Genomic DNA, 18,895 nt, shown 5'->3' on the forward strand with positions numbered 1-18,895 from the left:
ACCCACAAGCATTACATAATACACACACACACATATGCACACACGTGCATTACATAATACACACACGCGCGCACACACACAAATACACACATTATATAATACACACGCATACACACACGCACACACATGCACACACAAATACACACACATGCATTATATAATACACACACATATACACACACATGCATTACATAATACACATACACATACACTCACATGTATTACATAATACACACATACACTATGGTATGCCTACCCACCCACATGCATTACATAATATACACACACACACACATACTCACATGCATTACATAATATGCATACATGCATACACACACACACACACGCACACACACACACACAAGTAATTTTTAAAAGGAGAGGAAACAAGCTAAGCACCAGCATTCATCTTTCTTCTCCCTGACTGCAGACTCAATGTAAGGAACCAACTCACATACTGCCTCACACTCTGCCTCACACTCTGCCTCACACTCCGATTCACACTCTGATTCATACTCCCGCTCCCACTCTGACTCCCACTCCGACTCACACACTGCCTCAGATTGCCATGAGTTCCCTGCCATAAAGGGCTGTGTCCTCAAACTGTGAGGTAGAACGAACGCTTCTTCTCCTATACTGCTTTCCTGAGACATCTTCCCAAGGCAAAGCCAGGCCACTAGTACAGTTGCCCACCATCCCTGCACCTGCACCACACACATTTTTTGTTTCTTCAGATAAAAATAGCACAAAGGCCATGTACACTTTTCTCCTTGAAGGGCTTTAATTTCACGGCATGTTTTTAATCTCATCATTTTCTGAGCAAAAATCATTTCTGTTTATTTTTCTTAGCAGATGAGAAGAAAAACTGATACATTAGCAATGCACTGAACATGTCGTCTGTAAGAATCTGGCGATCTGCAGTAAATAAGCTGACAGACTGAAGTGCTTAGAGGTCAGAACAGTGTATACCAGCCCACAAGTGTCGGAACAGCCAGAACCTCAGCGGTCTCTTCCCACTCCCTACGCTTTCATTTCTCCGCGTATCCATGTGTATGCATCTTACCCTGTTAGTGAAGGCCATTGATTCATTTATAATTGGGAAGAAATGGTCATCTAGTTAGCAAAGATTCACAAGCATCTGACGTGGGGCAGGCAACTGAGTAGCAAATAACAAAAAGTATTCGTGGCCTTCGAGGGTGGTACTGCCTGAGCTCGTCCTTACGGGAGGCCATTTTATCTCTCCCTCCTGACTGGGGCACCACTGGAATGATGCCTTTGTTTGTCCCCACGTGTGGTGTGCAATCGTGCACAGGATGGGGACTGCCTTGGCACTGCTGGACCTCCAGGGCCTGGAGCAGAATATTTTCTGATGTAATAGCTAACTGATTAAAAAAAAAAACATACTGCCAAGTAGGGAGATAACAGCTCTGTTAGCCACTTCAGGAATCCAGACCTCATCCCACAGCCAGAGGGAAGATTAGGATGGTTTCCCACAGGAGAAACTTGATGGCATGCAAGTTTCCCAGAAAATATTGGCTGGGGTGTGGAAGGACGAGGCTGATAAGCCCCAGGCAGGACGCTATGCACACACAAGACTACTTCAAACCAGACGAGGGGTTTAGGGAGTAGAGCCAAAGGTCTCAATGATGACACAGTAGAGGGAGAGAAGACTCAACACTGCCGTGGGAGATGTGGAGACAGCTCAGCCGGTAAAGTGCTTGCCCTGAGGCACAAGGACAGAAGTTAGAACCACTTTAAGGGAAGAAAGAAATCCAGCATGGTGGCATATACTTGTAATCCTAGTTACAGAGGCAGAGACAGGTAGGTCCTGGGTTCCCTGGTCAGCTGCCCTAGCCTACTTGGTGAGATAAGCCAATGAAAGAGTTTTACCTCAAAAACAAACAAACAAAATGTGTGTGTGTGTGTGTGTGTGTGTGTGTGTGTGTGTGTGTGTCTCCCGAGAGAAGATACATGTGAATGACCTCTGAGTACCTCACATGTATGTGCACACAGTGTCGGGCCAGCCCAGGCTGCATATCGAGAACATGCATAACACTTAGAAAGCAGGGGAGGAGGGACAGGCATTTGAGGCCAGTACGTGGTAGATAGTGAGACTTTGCATCAAACCAAAAGACGCACACACCAAAATAACCAAAGGCTCCCAAGGTGGGCGTGTGTACCTCAGGGTCCTGCATGGACCATCCAAGTACCTCACTAGGTAATCTGAAAAAATGAACCCGACTGCAGCTGTAAGTTAACCCTAAACTCTTCAGCAAGTTGTCCTCTGAACGCACTTCTCCTCTACAGCCTGAGGATGCTTGGCGGGCCACTGTAGCCGTTGATGGCTGCACCTTCCTGGTGTCAGACTAGTCTTCAAGCTAAATCGCTGAACTATGCTGACAGGGGCCAGGCTTAACACAAGCTCCAGCCGAATGGGGAGAAAAACTCATTAAGAAGCCATCTGTCCCAAGATCCTGTCCTGGTTTCTAAGCCAATGAAATAAGAGTCATTCTGAGAATTTAAATAGCACACCCAGTGTGGGCAAGCTCTGTTGGTACCTGGCCGGTGTGCTAGTTTGCTGAGTGGCAGCCAAGCCCTTGGACAGCTGCACGAGGTGTGTTACCGAGTGGGTCCAGGCTGCTGCCTTCAGCTCCACAGGAAATAACCAAGCACAAGGTCACCAGGCCGGGCAATGGGCAGGCCACTGTTTTCACTAATATCTTCCCTTCTGTATACTTGGTTTTCAGCCTTACATGGAGATATTTGTGTAACACAGAATTAAAAGGTAGCAGCAGTGATGAGATTAACCTAACAGCCCATTTGAATCTCAGTTGTGGTAGGGAGACTTTCCTGGGGTCAAGCCTTTCTCCCCTAATTTCCTCTAGTCTTGTATTCCCGTTGCCTGCCCTTTCTCTCTGTGTTCTGTGGGACAGGGTCTCCTGTAGCTCAGACAAGGGTTGAGCGGTCAGGGATGACCTCTGACTCCTGATCGGGCACTGGGAACACAGGCATGGCCTCTTACACAGTGCTGCAGATGGACCCAGGGGTCTTACACGTGCTAGGCCAGCACTCTGTCAACTGAGACAGTTTAATCAGAACTTTATAAGCAAACGCTCCAAGGAGCGAGGGGTTGGAGTAAGCTGTCCCATGGGAGGGAGCAGGCCAATGCACAGTGTTGTGAATCTTAAAGAAAACTGTATGAATATGTATGAGGTGGGTGGAACTCTGATGGAATAAGGTGACTTTCCTTCCCTCCCGGATCACTGAGAACTGGATCTGCACTCACAGTATTTCTCCACATGGGCCTCTAGGAAAACCCACAGAGGGGGCACCAGATCCACAATGACACCAGGTCTTTTGGGGACACAGACCATCCAATATTACCCAGGCGTAGAAGCACACCCTGTAGCTTCTGATAGAGTGGGAGCAGTTTGCCTAAGGCTACAGCGATGTTCAATCACAGGTGGAGGCGTTCTGATATGCCATCAGGGAACATAGCTACTGCAGCAGTTTTTCTGTTTATCAACTGTTCGCCTGTCCGGTATCAATCTGACCCAGATTTTATCCTTCATTCATATTTATAGCTTTATCGTTCAGTCAAAACCTCTCCTGGGGCTCGGCATGTCTTAAGAAATCGGACAAACACCTTCCTCCCATGGCTGTGAACCTGGACTGTCAGCCGTGGGAGAGAAGCCTCTCTGGGACCTGAGTGTGGAAATGAGAACCACCGCAGTCTGTGGAGGTGATGGGTTTCCCTCCGTATGGTGTCCAGGTGAACAACAGCACCAGCTCTGTGAGGGGGACTCATTCTGGGCTTCACATACGGCTAAGTGCTGCTTTCAGAGCAGAGTAGGCAAAGCACGGCCTTCACACCATCCAGGATCAGCATCTGCTCCTGACTCTCAAAGCCAGCCCCACCTCAGCAGCCCCATCCAGCACCTTCCCCTTCGCTCTGCAGCCATTTATCTCCCTTACTCATCTTTGCACCAAACCCTTAGCCGTAAACCGTGTGCTGACCTGGACCCAGGGTCCGAGATGGCCTGCCCATCCAGACACTCTGAATCCTGGTAACCTTGGTGACAAAACAGAAAGAGGCTTGCAACCAGCAACCCTGTGCTACCTTAAGAAGGCGAACCATAGTACCAATTATTCTTGGAGGCAGAAAACTGTCCAGGAGGGAAAGGCAGAAGGCTTCACCCACTGTGGGTAGCACTGTTCTCTGGACAGGGCTCTATAAGGAAATTTAGCTGTGCAGAGCATGGGCAAGCCCAATAGGGAACATTTCCTTTTATGGTCTCTGCTCCTTTAAGTTCTTGCTTGAGTTCCTACCCCGACTTCCCTCAGCGATGGACCTGGAAATAGAAGCCAAATCAACCTTTCCCTCCTGTTAGTTGCTCTTGGTCATGGCATTTGTTACAGCCACAGAATGAAACCATGCGTCATTTCTCTAGACAACTGAGTCATTCTTCTGGACAGTATGGACAGTTTTCTGCCTCCATGAATAATTGGTACTATGGGGCCTTCTGCCACAGTGGGCGGGGCCTTCTGCCACAGTGGGCAGACCTTCTATCCCAGTTGCTAACCGAGACAATCCCCCACATGCTTGCTCACAGGGCCTATCTGATCTGGGCAATCCCTAAATTGGGACAAGTTGACAGTTAACAGATAACCAGCAACATGCTACAGCTTTCAATTCAATTATGTGCAGTTAGATATCCTGAGGAAGGAAGGTATGTCCACTGAATACTGATCCCTACCACACATAGTGTATCCCTACAGTCCCAGCGCTGAGGCAAGCTAAGACAGCGTTCACCTTACACCATCCCGGGGCAGCCAGAGCTACATACCCAGAAGACTGTTCACACACACTCTCAAACTGGTACTGGCTTCCCACGCGGTGCATAACAGGTACCCAGAAGCTGATGTCTGTGTAAGAAGGGCTCTTTGCCCTTCTCTCAGGTCTGGCCAGAGAGCTTTTCTGCACCCGGTGAGACGAGGCGAGGTGAGACATGGCAGGACAGTGGGAGGGTACAGACCCGCAAAGCCCTCTCTTGGTCACGCATGCGCAGACCAGCAAAGCCAGAGCACCCCACTTGTCCTGCGCAAAGCTGATGTCAGGATGCACAGACCTCCAGTTTCCGGATCCTCAGCGCTCTCCCCTCCAGCCACTCCAGAGCCTTCCCGCCAAACCTACATCCAATAAAAAAGTGCCACTGGTTCAAATCGAGCCACGTCCAATCATAAGTGGAATGTGGGGCCTAAGCCTGCCCCCGAGGCTCTCTGGACCAATGAGCACCCGGGGAGAGAGCGTTAAATACCCGGAGCATCCGGCCTGGACCGTTGGGCGCACGAGCGGCGGTTAAGGAGCATCGCTGAGGATCGGCTGAGGTGCTCTGCTAGGAGCTCAGCATGGTGAGAGCAGCCCTAGCTGGAGTGGGCCCCATGGGAGGGAGAGCACCGTCTCCTCAGGGTTTGGGGTCCAGTGAGGGTGAGCGAGCGAAATGGCTGGGTAGCCCGCTGCCTCTCCTTTCCCAGGTCCCCGGCGGGGTAGGGGTGGGGTGGGGTACAGATGTTAGGTCTCAGAGCCTGGCATCTCCTCATGGCCCAAGCTCTCTCAAGAGCGAGATGCACCTCAGGGTGAAGAACCTGCTTGGAATCCCAGCCCTGCAGCGGCTGACGAAGGAGGCACAAGATTTCTAGCCCCAGCCTCGTCCAGTCTAAAGAAGAGAGTGTGGAGATAGAGTTTTGGAGAGAGAACTTTTGTGTTTTCTGATACCAGTGCCCTTGACTAAGAAAACCATCAATGGCCTTGGCTTCAGAAGATTCTAGAAGCTGCCAAGCTTTCTGGCCTAGTGCTCACCATAGGAAAGTGAAAGTTACTGAGTCCAGTTCTCTCACAGCCCTTGCTGGTGCCAAGCTTACTGTGAAAGTGAAAGTTACTGAGCCTCAGTTCTCTCACAGCCCTATGTGTAGGGGAAGATGCCCTTGAACTCTGACAGGCCTGCCCTCTGCCTCCTCTTTCAGGATCACAGTTATTTGCCACCAGCTCCACCCAACGTCCCAAAGAAGTTTTTGTGTTTTGTGCCTGCCGTTTGTCACGTTAGGTGGTTTATAAGTGGGACCGTTTGTTCCCATTAGAAGGTACCTCAGAGATACGGTGTGGCATGCCACAATCCCAAGCACTGGGGAAGCTGAGGTGGGAAATTTGTATGTCCCAAGATCAGTCTGAGGTAGTGAATTTGATGCCAGTGCTGGCTATAAGACCTTAAGGGGGGGAAATAAAACTGAGGACCCTTTTTAAGGTTTTTTTTTTTAGTTTTTTAAGTTTTGGGTTTGTTTTAGAATGTGTAGGTATGTCTGTGAGAAGTACGTGTTTGTGAGTGCTGTTTCCCAGAAGCCAGAAGAGGCCAGTGAACACCCAGAGGCTGCAGTCATGTGCAGTCTCTGAAGGAGCACTTAACAAATAAACCATCTCTCCTGCCTGAGGCAGGGAACCTTTTAAAATATCTATATTCTCTTAAAATGAACACATGCTAACACATGCCAGATATCTAGGTCTAAACAGCCAGAATGTGTTGGTTTTAGTGACAGGGTCTCATAATCCGTGGCCTCCTCAAAATTGTCTCCCTTCCTTAGCTTCCTAATTGAGCTGGTGACCATCATGTACCACCACACCTGGCCTGATGATTAGTTTTTCATTTAAAAAAAAATCGAGAAGACACTTCAGCCCCATCATCTTGCTCTTACGATGCTGTCCTTGGTGTGCATGAACTTGGCAACACATTCTAGTTCACTTTCTGTTGCTGTGATAAAAGACACCAAAGCAACCTTCAGGAGGAAAGGGATTGGCTTACAGGTTACATAGTCTGTCATCAGTGGAAATCTGTGCAGAACAGAGAAGTATCTTTGTGAGCTCAAGTCAGCCAGAGCAACATAGTGAGACCCTGTCTTAAAACCTAAAGGAAAAAGAAAATTGTCAGGAAAACAGAAAGCAAGATTTGTCTCGATAGAAGACACAGTGACTCGCAGGCTAGCACTGGGTGACCTGGGACCTGCACTGTCTTTTCTTACTGCAGTGTGTCTTACCCTTTAGACAGTCACAGTTAAAGCCACATAGGTGTTTTTCAGAGAATTTCTGTGACTCTCCTCGATGCTGTAGTCATTACATTGCATGGTGTCCGAGTCTTGAAGAGTGGCAAACATTTATACTCTGGGGGGAACTGCTACTTAAAGAGTGTGGTTAGCCTGGTGCGATGGCTTGCATCTCTAATTATAGCACTTGAGAGGCTGAGGCAAGAGGATTGTCACTGGTTTGAGGCCAGCCAGGGTTAGTGAGGCTATGTATCAAAATAGGACAAGTTTAGAGCAGAACAAGCTGTTCGTTCTCCCCACCCCCTCTCTCTCTCCATAGGGTTGAGTACTGGAATCATAGGCCTACACAACCAAACCTGGTGGCAGTCAGTTTTACCAGAGATAAAAGAAATGCCTGAGCATTCTTGGAAATAGTTTGACACTGAGGCTCTACACAGATTTGTACTGTATGTCATGCAGTTTCGTGTTTATGTTCTTATTTGCAGCGTGAGTGCATCTCTATCCACGTGGGGCAGGCAGGTGTCCAGATTGGCAATGCCTGCTGGGAGCTGTACTGCCTTGAACATGGTATTCAGCCCGATGGTCAAATGCCAAGTGACAAAACCATTGGTGGTGGGGACGACTCATTCAACACGTTCTTCAGTGAGACTGGCGCCGGCAAGCATGTGCCCAGAGCAGTGTTTGTGGATCTGGAGCCCACTGTGGTTGGTAGGTACCTGGGCTCTGGGTGGACACTTTCCTGGGAATGTGGGGTGTGACAGGAAAGCCCACTGAGATCTGCAGAGTGGACAGGCTGTCTGTCTCTGTATGTAGTGTTGTGACTTTGTTGTGTGAGTCGTATGTGCTGCATGATGTGTGTACTCTCAGTAATGGGTGTGTATGCAGATATTTCCTAGGAGAAACTATTTACATGCATGCATAATGGAATTGAATGGCCCCTGCCTGAAAGACTCACTTTACATATGTGTCTGTCTGTGTCTTTCCCTCTCTTTCTCCCTCCTCCCCCACCCCCACCCCCACCCCCCAGATGAAGTGCGCACCGGAACCTACCGGCAGCTTTTCCACCCAGAGCAGCTGATCACTGGGAAGGAAGATGCAGCCAACAATTATGCCAGAGGTCATTATACCATTGGCAAGGAGATTGTTGACCTGGTCCTGGACCGGATCCGAAAACTGGTAAGAGGATTGTACAAGAGGCTTCATGTGACGGTTGTCCTAGTCAAAAGGCTCAGGTAGAGGGGAAGTTATTTTGGCAGAACTGTTAGAATCAAGAATCTATTGAGTTCATCCAACTATCTTATTACATAGCCCCTGCTGAGATGCATTCGTAGGTCACGACTGTGTTCAAAGTGCGATGTGTATGTGGTGGACAGTGTGAATTTGCATCACCCTGCTGAGATGGAAGTCAGGAGTGCAGGGTGTGGAAGTGGGAGTGTGGTTTGTAGGCATTGACATCCATGCTCTGGTTTCACCGCAGGCTGATCTGTGCACGGGGCTGCAGGGCTTCCTCATCTTCCACAGCTTTGGAGGGGGCACAGGGTCTGGGTTCGCATCTCTGCTGATGGAGCGGCTTTCCGTGGACTACGGCAAGAAGTCCAAGCTGGAGTTTGCCATCTACCCAGCCCCCCAGGTCTCCACGGCTGTCGTGGAGCCCTACAACTCCATCCTGACCACGCACACGACGCTGGAGCATTCTGACTGTGCTTTCATGGTGGACAATGAAGCCATCTACGACATCTGTCGGCGAAACCTGGACATTGAACGTCCCACTTACACCAACCTCAATCGTCTGATTGGGCAGATTGTGTCGTCCATCACAGCTTCTCTGAGGTTCGACGGGGCCCTGAATGTGGACTTAACAGAATTCCAGACCAACCTGGTGCCGTACCCTCGCATCCACTTCCCGCTGGCCACCTATGCCCCGGTCATCTCGGCCGAGAAGGCCTACCATGAGCAGCTGTCAGTGGCAGAGATCACCAACGCTTGCTTTGAGCCAGCCAATCAGATGGTCAAGTGTGACCCTCGCCATGGCAAATACATGGCCTGCTGCATGTTGTACAGGGGGGATGTGGTTCCAAAAGATGTCAATGCGGCTATTGCTACCATCAAGACCAAGCGTACCATCCAGTTTGTGGATTGGTGCCCAACTGGCTTTAAGGTAGGACTGGGTCCTGGGACAGTTGTATCTGCCAGCAAGCAACAGGTTCTGCCTCAGGGCCGCAGCTTTGAGCAAGGATGCCCTGTCCAATTTTGTTAGATAGCACGGGCTCCAAAGAAAGCAAGTGTAGTAATTATGTTGCTAAGTGACTTTATGCTTTTCCAAATAATATGGGGTTCCCCTTCTTAAAACCACCAGTTACTGAACCTTAAATGGACAATTTTTTCAGTGAGATACTGAGGTGAGGACTTCCAAGGGAGGAATGTCATGTAGTTACCAACTGTACCTTGCCCTGGTTTCCTGCCAGTGGAACCGCTGGCTCAGCAGTGGAGAGCTGGCCTGTGGGGAGTACAAGTTAGGGCTGTCTGTCCCTAAGAAAAGTCTACCAACACCAGTGGACACTGTTGATCTTAGTTCTGGCATTGTGTTTTGGTTTATTTATCGTTGTTGTTATCATTGGTTTATCTCACACTCTTGTATCACCACTTGTGCTCCTACTAGTAGTAGCATTACTAGTTGCCATGTTTAAAAGTTAAGTTTTAGCCTTACATTCATAGTGGTGCATGCCTATGATCCCAGAGCTAGAGAAAGTGCAAGGTCATCCTTGGTCACACAGTATTAAAGTATGGAAGGCTGAAAAGCAGAACTGTCCCCAAGGCTTCTCATCTTCTGAAACAAGAGGTCTCTGCATAGGCAAGGTAGACTGCCTCTTGTAGGATGATGCGGACAGGGCTGCAGGGAGGAGCAAAGGATACACGTTCCTCACTAAAGTGGAGACAGACATTTTGATCAGGGGAGGCCCGTTGTATTTTTGTTCTGTTGCTCCCAGCTCAGGCCTGCCTATGAGCCTAGCTGCAGCTAATAACTGTGTTTGTGGGGGTGGGAGGGTCACCCCTGAGCACATCCTGAGTGTTTATCATCCTTTAGTCACATCGTGTTCTCTCAGTTAGTGCCACATGGATGTTTTCCTCACCGGAAGATTTCAGTCAGTTTCCTTTTAACTATGCATACAGCATGCTTTGGATAGATGACAGACCAGGATGTATGTGATGTATTTGTCTTCGTGGTCCTGTGGGTTTATGATGACTCAGTGTGTTCTCTTTCCAGTTTGCCCATTAGTAAGTACTTTACAATCTTTGAATATGTTGCATTGTGTAGGGGATCATTCATTCCCAAAAGTGCGTGAATATTTGCAGTTTAAGCACGGTCCTCAGTTCCCACTTTGCAGTAAACTGTCATTTCTGAGGTTAGTGTAAACTTCACTGTTTTTTCCTCCTGCAGGTGGGTATTAACTACCAGCCTCCCACCGTGGTCCCTGGGGGCGACCTGGCCAAGGTGCAGCGGGCCGTGTGCATGCTGAGCAACACCACTGCCATCGCAGAGGCCTGGGCCCGCCTGGACCACAAATTTGACCTCATGTACGCCAAGCGGGCCTTCGTGCATTGGTACGTGGGAGAGGGCATGGAGGAAGGGGAGTTCTCAGAGGCCCGGGAGGACCTGGCAGCTCTGGAGAAGGATTATGAAGAGGTGGGCGTGGATTCCGTGGAAGCAGAGGCAGAAGAAGGGGAGGAATACTGAGTACATGGATCTGGCTGGCAGCCATCCATTTCCGCCTTCCCCACCATTGTCACTAAAGGCTATGTTTACTTATTAAAGTTTTTAAATGGAAGCATTTTCCTCTCCACATGCTGTGCTGTCTAACAAAGTTCCTTTCAAGATACATGCTTTTCCAAGTAAGTTTCCCTGAGGAAAGCATTTTTCCTCAGAAATGATTAACATGTCTGTAGGTCCAGCTTTAAGTTCTAACTGAGGACATTGGGATAAGGAGCTGTATTTGTACAGTTCTGCTTGACTGGCACAGAAATGGCTTTTCACCCTGTGCTGGGCTGCTGGGGAGGGGTCCCTCTGGGCCTGTGGTGTGTGTCCTGGGACTGTAGAAGTGCAGCCTCTGACACTTCCTTTCCACTGACATTGTTAGTTTTCTTCCTCTGCTTGTTGTGCTGCTGCTGAGGTATCCCAGAGCCACACATGGCCTCGGGTTGCACTGAGAGCTTCTAGCTAGATGGACTCCTGGAATGGGATTGGGTGTTGAGTGCTTGTACTGGTGACTCCTTTATGCAAGAGCAGTTTTCTTGGATGGCCTTTCAGTCAAGGCTGCCCAGGGCCATACCTCAGCACAAACCACAAAAGAAGCCTTGGAGTGAGGGGCAGATGTATTGGGCACCCAGTTCTCCAAGTCGGAACTACGTAAGACAGGCTAGGCACAAAGTGGCCAGATCTGAGGGAGTTAGGGGCCCAGTAAGAGGAAGAAGAGAAATGGGTGACCTCCCCAAAGCAGCCTGTCAGACATAGGCTGCCAGCTGAGACAACCTGGGAACATCTAAACTCGAAGAGGAGAGATCCCTGGTGTCCACTGGCCGAGGATACCAGCAGTGCTAGCTGCCATGATGCAGCATGACCGTTGTGTATACATTGATCAGGAATGGGCATGAACGTAGCCTGGACACAAAAGCCAGCCTGCTGGGAGCAGCAATAGCCCCAGAGCGATTGGGGCCTCAGGGCCAGAAAACGGGAGTAAGCGGAATTGGAGCCCCAGCCTCCAGCTTACTCTCTTCCTCATCTCTCGTCATCTGTTGGCTTATGGTTTCCTGGGTTTGTTAACCTACTTACCCAGATCTCTACCTTCCCACCAGCTACCTAATATTTCACAGCCAGAAGTGTGCCCTGACAGTCTATAATTTAAACCTTCCTGGGTTTTTTCATCTTTTAAAATACTTCTTGAATTCCATTCTCATTTCCCTGGGGTCATGTTTATAGGACACAACCTGTGTGGAGGTCAGAGGTCAACTTGCAGGAAGTGATTCTCCCCTTGTACCATGTGGGTCCCAGTGGTCAAATGAGGCCATCAGGATTGTCAGTGTCTTTACCCAAAGAGCCATCTTTTTTGTTTGTTTTGGTTTTGATTTATAGCCCAGGCTGCCCTTAAAACTCAAGATCCTGCTACATTAAAGTGCTGGATTACTGAACCACTTCCCATGTAAACCTGACACTTGTGATAAACCCCAGCTCTGTGGATCCTCTTTCCTCACATCATGGGTCATCTGGGCTTTCCCATCTCCCTCCAAGTCCTCAGCCTTCACTCCCTCTGGCCTGCTCAGAATTGCGCGTGCACATGCGCACGCTCACGCACACACACGCAATGCAGTTTTCCACCTCTGGCCTTTCTGTTTCAGTGAAGGCCCAGCTGTGCCCACCTCTGCGCACACTCGGGTGTATTCTGCCTCCTGGGTAAGCAGCAGCACTTTGAATGTATTGCCCAGAATGAACCGACATTTCCTCTCTACTCAGCAGAGAGCTCTTTAAGGACCAGATGTACTGAGTGGATATCCAGTCAGCATCCACTCTCTTTTCTCTAACCCACAGCACCCTTACCCAGGGCCCTTCATCCCACGGAGCCATGCCTGCTGAGTTGAGACCACAGGGCTACCCTAGCCACGTCATCCAAAGAGAGAGGAGTCCCCTGCCCCCAGGTGTACTGCTCTCTGGGTTCATGGGGCTTGACCCCCACCCTTTCCCACACTTTTTTTAACCTTGGTATCTATTTTAACTGACTATCCTTAACCTTTTTTCCTGAGTTCCAAATAACTGATAATTTTGATGACTAGAAATCTTACATGGTTAATGAGATATAGGTGAGAAAATAAGACAGGGGTGGTTGTAAAGAGATGGCTTACAGCGGTGCTTCTGTGGTGCATGCTGTGGCCAGTTTCCTATGAATGAATGAATGAATGAATGAATGAATGAATGAATGAATGCTGTTATATCCTGCATAATGAAATTCCTGAGAATAGTGAGTTGTGGGGAAAAATCATATGGGAATGGAGTTCAAAACCAAATGATTTATAACGGAGGGCAGCCTCTGTCTTAGGAAGTCTAAGAAGCTGTAAGAACAGAAATGGGGCCATCACAGGAAGAGCTGCGTTGAGAGTTAGTGGCTGACTTACCCTTCTAGAATGTGGTAAATTGCGCATACCCATACTGCATGTGTGGAGACGAGGATGGGTGGAACGAACAGAACACAACAAAGCAATGGGCCGATGCAGAGACTGACTAGTCCTGAAGGAAGTCTGTGTAAAAGCATCACAGATGGTCACACCTGAGGAAACATGGGAAGGAACAGCTCCCGGCTGTCGCAATAACCAGGGGCTCAGGGCTGAGTCCTGTTGGGGCTCCTATAGCAGCTCCCTCCCTGTTAATGCCCCAAATGGCAGTCTTACAAATAGGTGTGGAGGTCCGTGTAGCTACAGAGACATACATGAAGAAGAATCCCAGTAAGTATTCATGGGTTAGGAAACGTGACTTTCCAGGAGACTGACTTTCTTAATAAGAATGATGTCAACAGTGGAATAGAGATAATTAGCAGGAATAATTAATGGTTTAATGTGCAGGAGCCACTTATGGGGCATTAGGATAATGTAATTTGCCTGTTTGCTACTGAGTGATGGGTTTTTGTTTTGTTTGAATAAAACTAGAAACAGTGAGGACAGATTTATTAGTTCTTGCAGTGAGGGCACATTTCATAGTGAACTTGCAGAAATTCAAACTGTTACCACTCTCTGCCGTAGAAGAGGTTCCCGGACTCGGAACATGACTTGAGCCACTGAACGGTGATATTCCACAAGACCGCTTACCAGCCAGCCACCTGAGGCTCTGAGGACTTCTAGCCTCCTTGGCACACATCCCACACAGATACACATACCTACCTATGATTAAAAACCTCTAGACGTTTTAAAAAGATTTAAAATGAGGCTTCCATTCCACAGACAAGAAAAGTTAACCTTTCCTGATGCTGCTACAAGAGGTCGCTTTACTCAAGCTCCCTCTGCTGAGGAGGGTTCCTTCAGAAGTCTTTACTCTGTTGCCTCTTTCATCAGTTATAAATCAATATGAGTTCTTTATCCTCCCCACATGACAGTGGTTTTGGCATCAACAAAAGCACAAATTCAGAGGCAAAACAAATGTCACTTCAGAATGTAATTATTGTTATCTTCCTTAATTTAGCTAACAATCTTAGGCCAATCTCCATTACAAGTACATTTAGGAAGTTGGAGAGTTGCCCAGGCAGTTAAGAGCACTTGATCTTATAAAGGGCCAAGGTTCGATTCCCAGCACTCACATGGCAGCTCATGACCTTCCGTTACTCCAATCCCAGGTGATCCAGCACCCACTTTGTGCACGTACATGATGCACATAAAATAATCGTTTAAAAGGGCACCTTAGGGGAAAAGAGGCAGCTCAGTGGTTGAGAGCACCTGTTGCTCTTGCAGAGGACCAGGCTCAATTCCCAGTACACACATGTGACTCAGTCGCCCATTGCCCCTTTTTCGGGGGATGGGGAGGATTTCATGCCTTCTTCTGACATCCTCAGATACCAGGTCTGTACATAGTGCATAGCTATGTATGTAGGCAAAATACATATACATACAAAATCATTAAATCTTAAAAATGATTTTAATATAAAGAAAACCCAGGGTGTCTTTACTTCGTGAATACTTGTGTTTTGTACTACTTTTCCATAAGACCTCATGTTTCACTAGAAAAGGATGAGTTTAGCATATATGTCCATCCTACCTATTGTGTAAGAATAGCAGAGAATATCTGGAACAGTTAGGATATAATTTGGTTAGTCGAGTGCTTCTCCAGCACACATGGTCACCACCACAGAAACCAAATGTGCACACCTACAATCCTGGAACTCAGGAGGTAGAGACAGAAAGATCCAGTCCAAGTCATTCTCAGCTTCATAAGAAACTTGAGGCTACCCTGGACTAGAAACCATATCCAAAAATAATGAATATATTTGGAAATGCTTAAAGGAATAAGGCAAAAATAAGAATGAAGAAGTTGTTCAGTATGATCCTATGGGCCCCCAAATGTTACTAGTTACACCATTACTTACCTCCAGAGATTGACAGTGAATAACCCAAAATGGCTCACTCACCAAGCAAGACAGACTAGTGTCCCTCTGGTATGCCATTGCCTGTTGCAGAATGGAGGGGACAGAAACAGGCTTCCCCGGAAAAGCCACACTCACTCGACAGTCAAGATGGCCCTTAGGGGAAACCATGACATCTTTCTAGTGAGGTGTCCTGGGACTGAGCAGCACAGCCTGGTGCACTTCCGCTTCCTCACACTCTTAGACTCACAAATAGAAACCAGGCGATCATCTAGGAAACAAGAAGAGTGTGTGTGTGAGACCCTCGGGGGGCATTTAAACCTGTTTTGGAATTACTCAAGTTATGGGAGAATTATAGTGGAGGGCATCTATTTTCATGAGAATTCTGTCTCTGAAAGCAGTGGCCCTTCTTAGCCAGGTCCACAGGCCAGCTAACCCCGATTTCTTTTAGCTGTGGTCAGGGGCAGGACACATCCCACAAAGACCTTAGGAAAGGCCGTCGAGGGCGCTCTGGGCGTGACGACACTTGCTCTGCCTAAGCCCTTGCACAGATTCCAGACCTCTGAAGCCTCATTTCCTGGCTGGTTGGTCCTGCCCTAGGCATGAATGACCACTCCACACATCTTCCCATTACTATGTGAGTGATGGTGGTAACCATGACTACTGACAGCTTTGCTCAGATATTATCCTTGGAAACAGGTAATCTATAAACCCAGGAGGATTTTGCTGGCTGGATATTTCTAAATATATTCGCCACCTGGGGAGAGTGACAGCTTTGTTTCAGGAGAAATCCAGTAAGCAGAGATAGACAGGTTTTTATTCCAATTGAACAGCATCTGATTTTCCCCAGGTCTCTGAGTCTTGCTGGCTGCCTTTTAAAAAATTACTCCAGGGGGCTGGGGATTTAGCTCAGTGGTAGAGCGCTTACCTAGGAAGCGCAAGGCCCTGGGTTCGGTCCCCAGCTCCGAAAAAAAGAACCAAAAAAAAAAAAAATTACTCCAGAAAGCATCAGGTTATCTTCCTAAACTCCACTCCTCTAGATCACAGAGCTGCTGAGTTTCCTCATGAATGGAAACAGTTGCATTTCGTAGGCATTTTTGAAAGGTAGCACAGCACAGTGGAGAAGTCCACTTGTGTTCAGTTATTGACAGGTAGGAAAGTACCCTGTGGGGAGGAAGACACAGTGTGTCCCCAGCCCCGCTGCCCATGAGAGCCTTTCGCCCTAACATCACACCTTACACACTTCCTAGAGCAGCAGACTCAACCTTTCTTAATGTGTGAGCATTTAATACAGTTCCTCGTGTTGTGGTGACCTCAACCACAACATTATTTTCATTGCTACTTCATAACTTTAGTTTTACTGCTGTCATGAATTATAATGGAAAGATCTAATATGCAGGATATCTGACATGTGACCCTGTGAAAAGGTCATAGGTCGTGACCCACAGGTTGAGAACCACTGCCCTGAACTATATACTTCTCTCCCATTCAATCTACAAATAACTCCTACCAGCAGGGAACCTTGGGTGGATCTCCTAATGTTGTAAAAAGCAGAGCTTCCTCTTCTGCCAACCATAGGAACGCCATTTTGGTAAACTATAGTGCACAGAGAAAAATCTATAAGCATCTAACTTGACGCTTGTCAGACGCCAGGTTGGACCATCGCCATGGCAGGTAGAGAAGGAGGGAAACGCCAAGTGGCATAATTTGAAAAAGGTTTGGGTTAAAAACAATTTCACTATTACCTGCTAACTGTTGTAGGACACTGTTATTGAGAGAAGCAGAAGGATGCTGGTTTCTACACTTCTTACTCTGTAGCACTGGTTCTCAACCTCTGGGAGCAGCTCCTTTGCGGGGTGAATGACCTTTTCACAGAGGTCGATTAAGACTACCAGAAAACACAGGTATTTAATACATTACAGTTCATAACAGTAGCAAATTACAGTTATGAAGTAGCAATGAAAATAATTTTATGGTTTCGTGGTCACCACAACACAAGGAACTATGTTAAAGGCGTTAGGAAGGCTGAGAACTGCCGCTCTAGATGGATTGCTCTCTTCCCAAGCACCAGCTTTTACCTTCCTCGTGGGCAACAGTCATGTCTTGTTCACTCACAGAACCAGGCTAAACTGTGACATCTCTGTTCTTCCAGTGAGCCCTGCATGGGCTGTGTGTGTGTGTGTGTGTGTGTGTGTGTGTGTGTGTGTGTGTGTGTGTGTGTGTTTTCACATCATACATGTGTCTTCAGAGGCTGGAAGAGGACGCCTGGAGTGACAGGGAGTTGTGAGCCATCCAGTGTAGATGTTAGCTATTGAAGTCTCTCCATACACACAACTACAACTTCTGTTCCCGTGTTTAATAAAACAGAAGTAGCCTGCGACTCTCAACTAACTGGGTATTTTGTGATTGAGCGTATGCCACTGGACCCCTCCCCGTGTTGGGTTTGCTGCCTGGCGAGTGTGATCATGAGCGCACACTGAGTGGTCTGAGGGTGGAGAAAGGCTAAGCTGCTGGACCCCTTGAGGTAATTAAAAACAGCAGCATGCTCTGAGCCCCACCGGAGGCTCCCAAGATAGGGTAAGGAATTCTATCTACGAACCTTCAGGTCAATCCTAACACCCATTTCAAGTCGGATGATTGTTTTATGACATTAATTAGATCTTATCTCTCTGTTTATAGCTCAGTAGTTAAAATGTGTACACACACACACACACACACACACACACACACACACACACACACGTTTGCATCTGGACACTTTCCAAACACCATATTAATTTAATTAATTAAAACTGGCATCAATAGAATGCCAGTGATTGTTTTGTGTCTCCATAATGCCAAAAACTAATGTGTTCTGAGGGCAAGAGTAGATAGAGTAGGATGTAGAACCGGCTTCAGTCTCACTGCAGACCGGAGCGTGTAGAACTAAGCTTGGATATGGCTGGCGCCCTGTCCTCTTTGCAGCAGGCCGGGCCCAGGGTGACTTACATGTGCGGCTGAAGAAGAGGGCAGGAACAAAGGCCGTGTTAGGCTTGAGCTCAGCCTGTTTGTAAAAGAAGTCACTGGGTGCCAAAGCTGAAGGTGTCACAAAGTCCATCCCAGCCTGCCTGTGACATCAAGAGTGAAGCATGCTGGGAGCTTTCAAGTCATTTCAAATTTCTTTCCTGCCTTTGGGAGCTGTTTAAAAGATAATTAACTCACTTACAAAAAAAAAAGATTCGGCCAGACTTCAAAAATATGGTTAAATATGCTATCTTTTACGGTGTGTGTGTGTGTGTGTGTGTGTGTGTGTGTGTGTGTGTGTGTGTGTGTGTGTGTGAAAGGGCAACTTGTCGAACTAAGCGTTCTCTTTTACCTTGTGTGTCCTGGGGATGGAACTCCGGACCTCAGGCCTTGGCAGCAAGCTCCTTTACCTGCAGAGCCATCTTGCTGGCCCCTTCTTTTACAACATTTTACAGGCAATTCATTTGTTAACAAGCTCATTCTCTTAGTAATTACAACAGATTGTTCGATACAATTCAACTTGAGAAATTGGATTTCCCTTACCAAGTATTGTCTATGTATTTCATTGTTTAGGGTTCTTTTTGTAACGCTAAGGATCTAACTTGGACCTTCTCACATGCTAGTTGAGTACTGTCCTGCTGGGAGACACCTCTGCTCTGCCTAGCTTTGGTTTTAGTTTATGTGTC

At 47.7% G+C, this 18,895-nt stretch overlaps 2 protein-coding genes across 8 annotated transcripts in view; one reads left to right on the forward strand and one right to left on the reverse strand.

Annotated features, from left to right (window-relative positions):
- The window catches only part of Lmntd1 (lamin tail domain containing 1), a 233,736-nt gene extending 215,479 nt beyond the window's left edge, over positions 1-18,257 (reverse strand). For 4 of the 7 annotated variants that reach the window (XM_087658971.1, XM_087658970.1, XM_087658972.1 and 1 more), the window contains exon 1: positions 4,848-5,156. In XM_087658971.1, the coding sequence (XP_087515097.1) occupies positions 4,848-5,011 (164 nt within the window). In that variant the 5' untranslated portion in view covers positions 5,012-5,156. Of the gene's footprint in view, positions 1-4,847; positions 5,173-15,251; positions 15,478-18,194 lie in introns of those variants that run through there. The other 3 variants (XM_087658980.1, XM_087658986.1, XM_087658990.1) reach the window with 3 other exon arrangements.
- Positions 5,364-10,919, forward strand: Tuba3b (tubulin, alpha 3B). Its single transcript, NM_001024336.1, is given in 5 exon segments — positions 5,364-5,412; positions 7,578-7,800; positions 8,120-8,268; positions 8,570-9,250; positions 10,532-10,919. Coding segments are annotated over 5 exon segments (1,353 nt in total). The 5' UTR covers positions 5,364-5,409; the 3' UTR covers positions 10,829-10,919.
- Positions 18,258-18,895: the final 638 nt, after the last annotated feature.

Source organism: Rattus norvegicus, chromosome 4, assembly GCF_021556685.1.
Source record: "Rattus norvegicus strain SHRSP/BbbUtx chromosome 4, alternate assembly SHRSP_T2T, whole genome shotgun sequence".
In the NCBI taxonomy this organism is placed as follows: domain Eukaryota; kingdom Metazoa; phylum Chordata; class Mammalia; order Rodentia; family Muridae; genus Rattus; species Rattus norvegicus.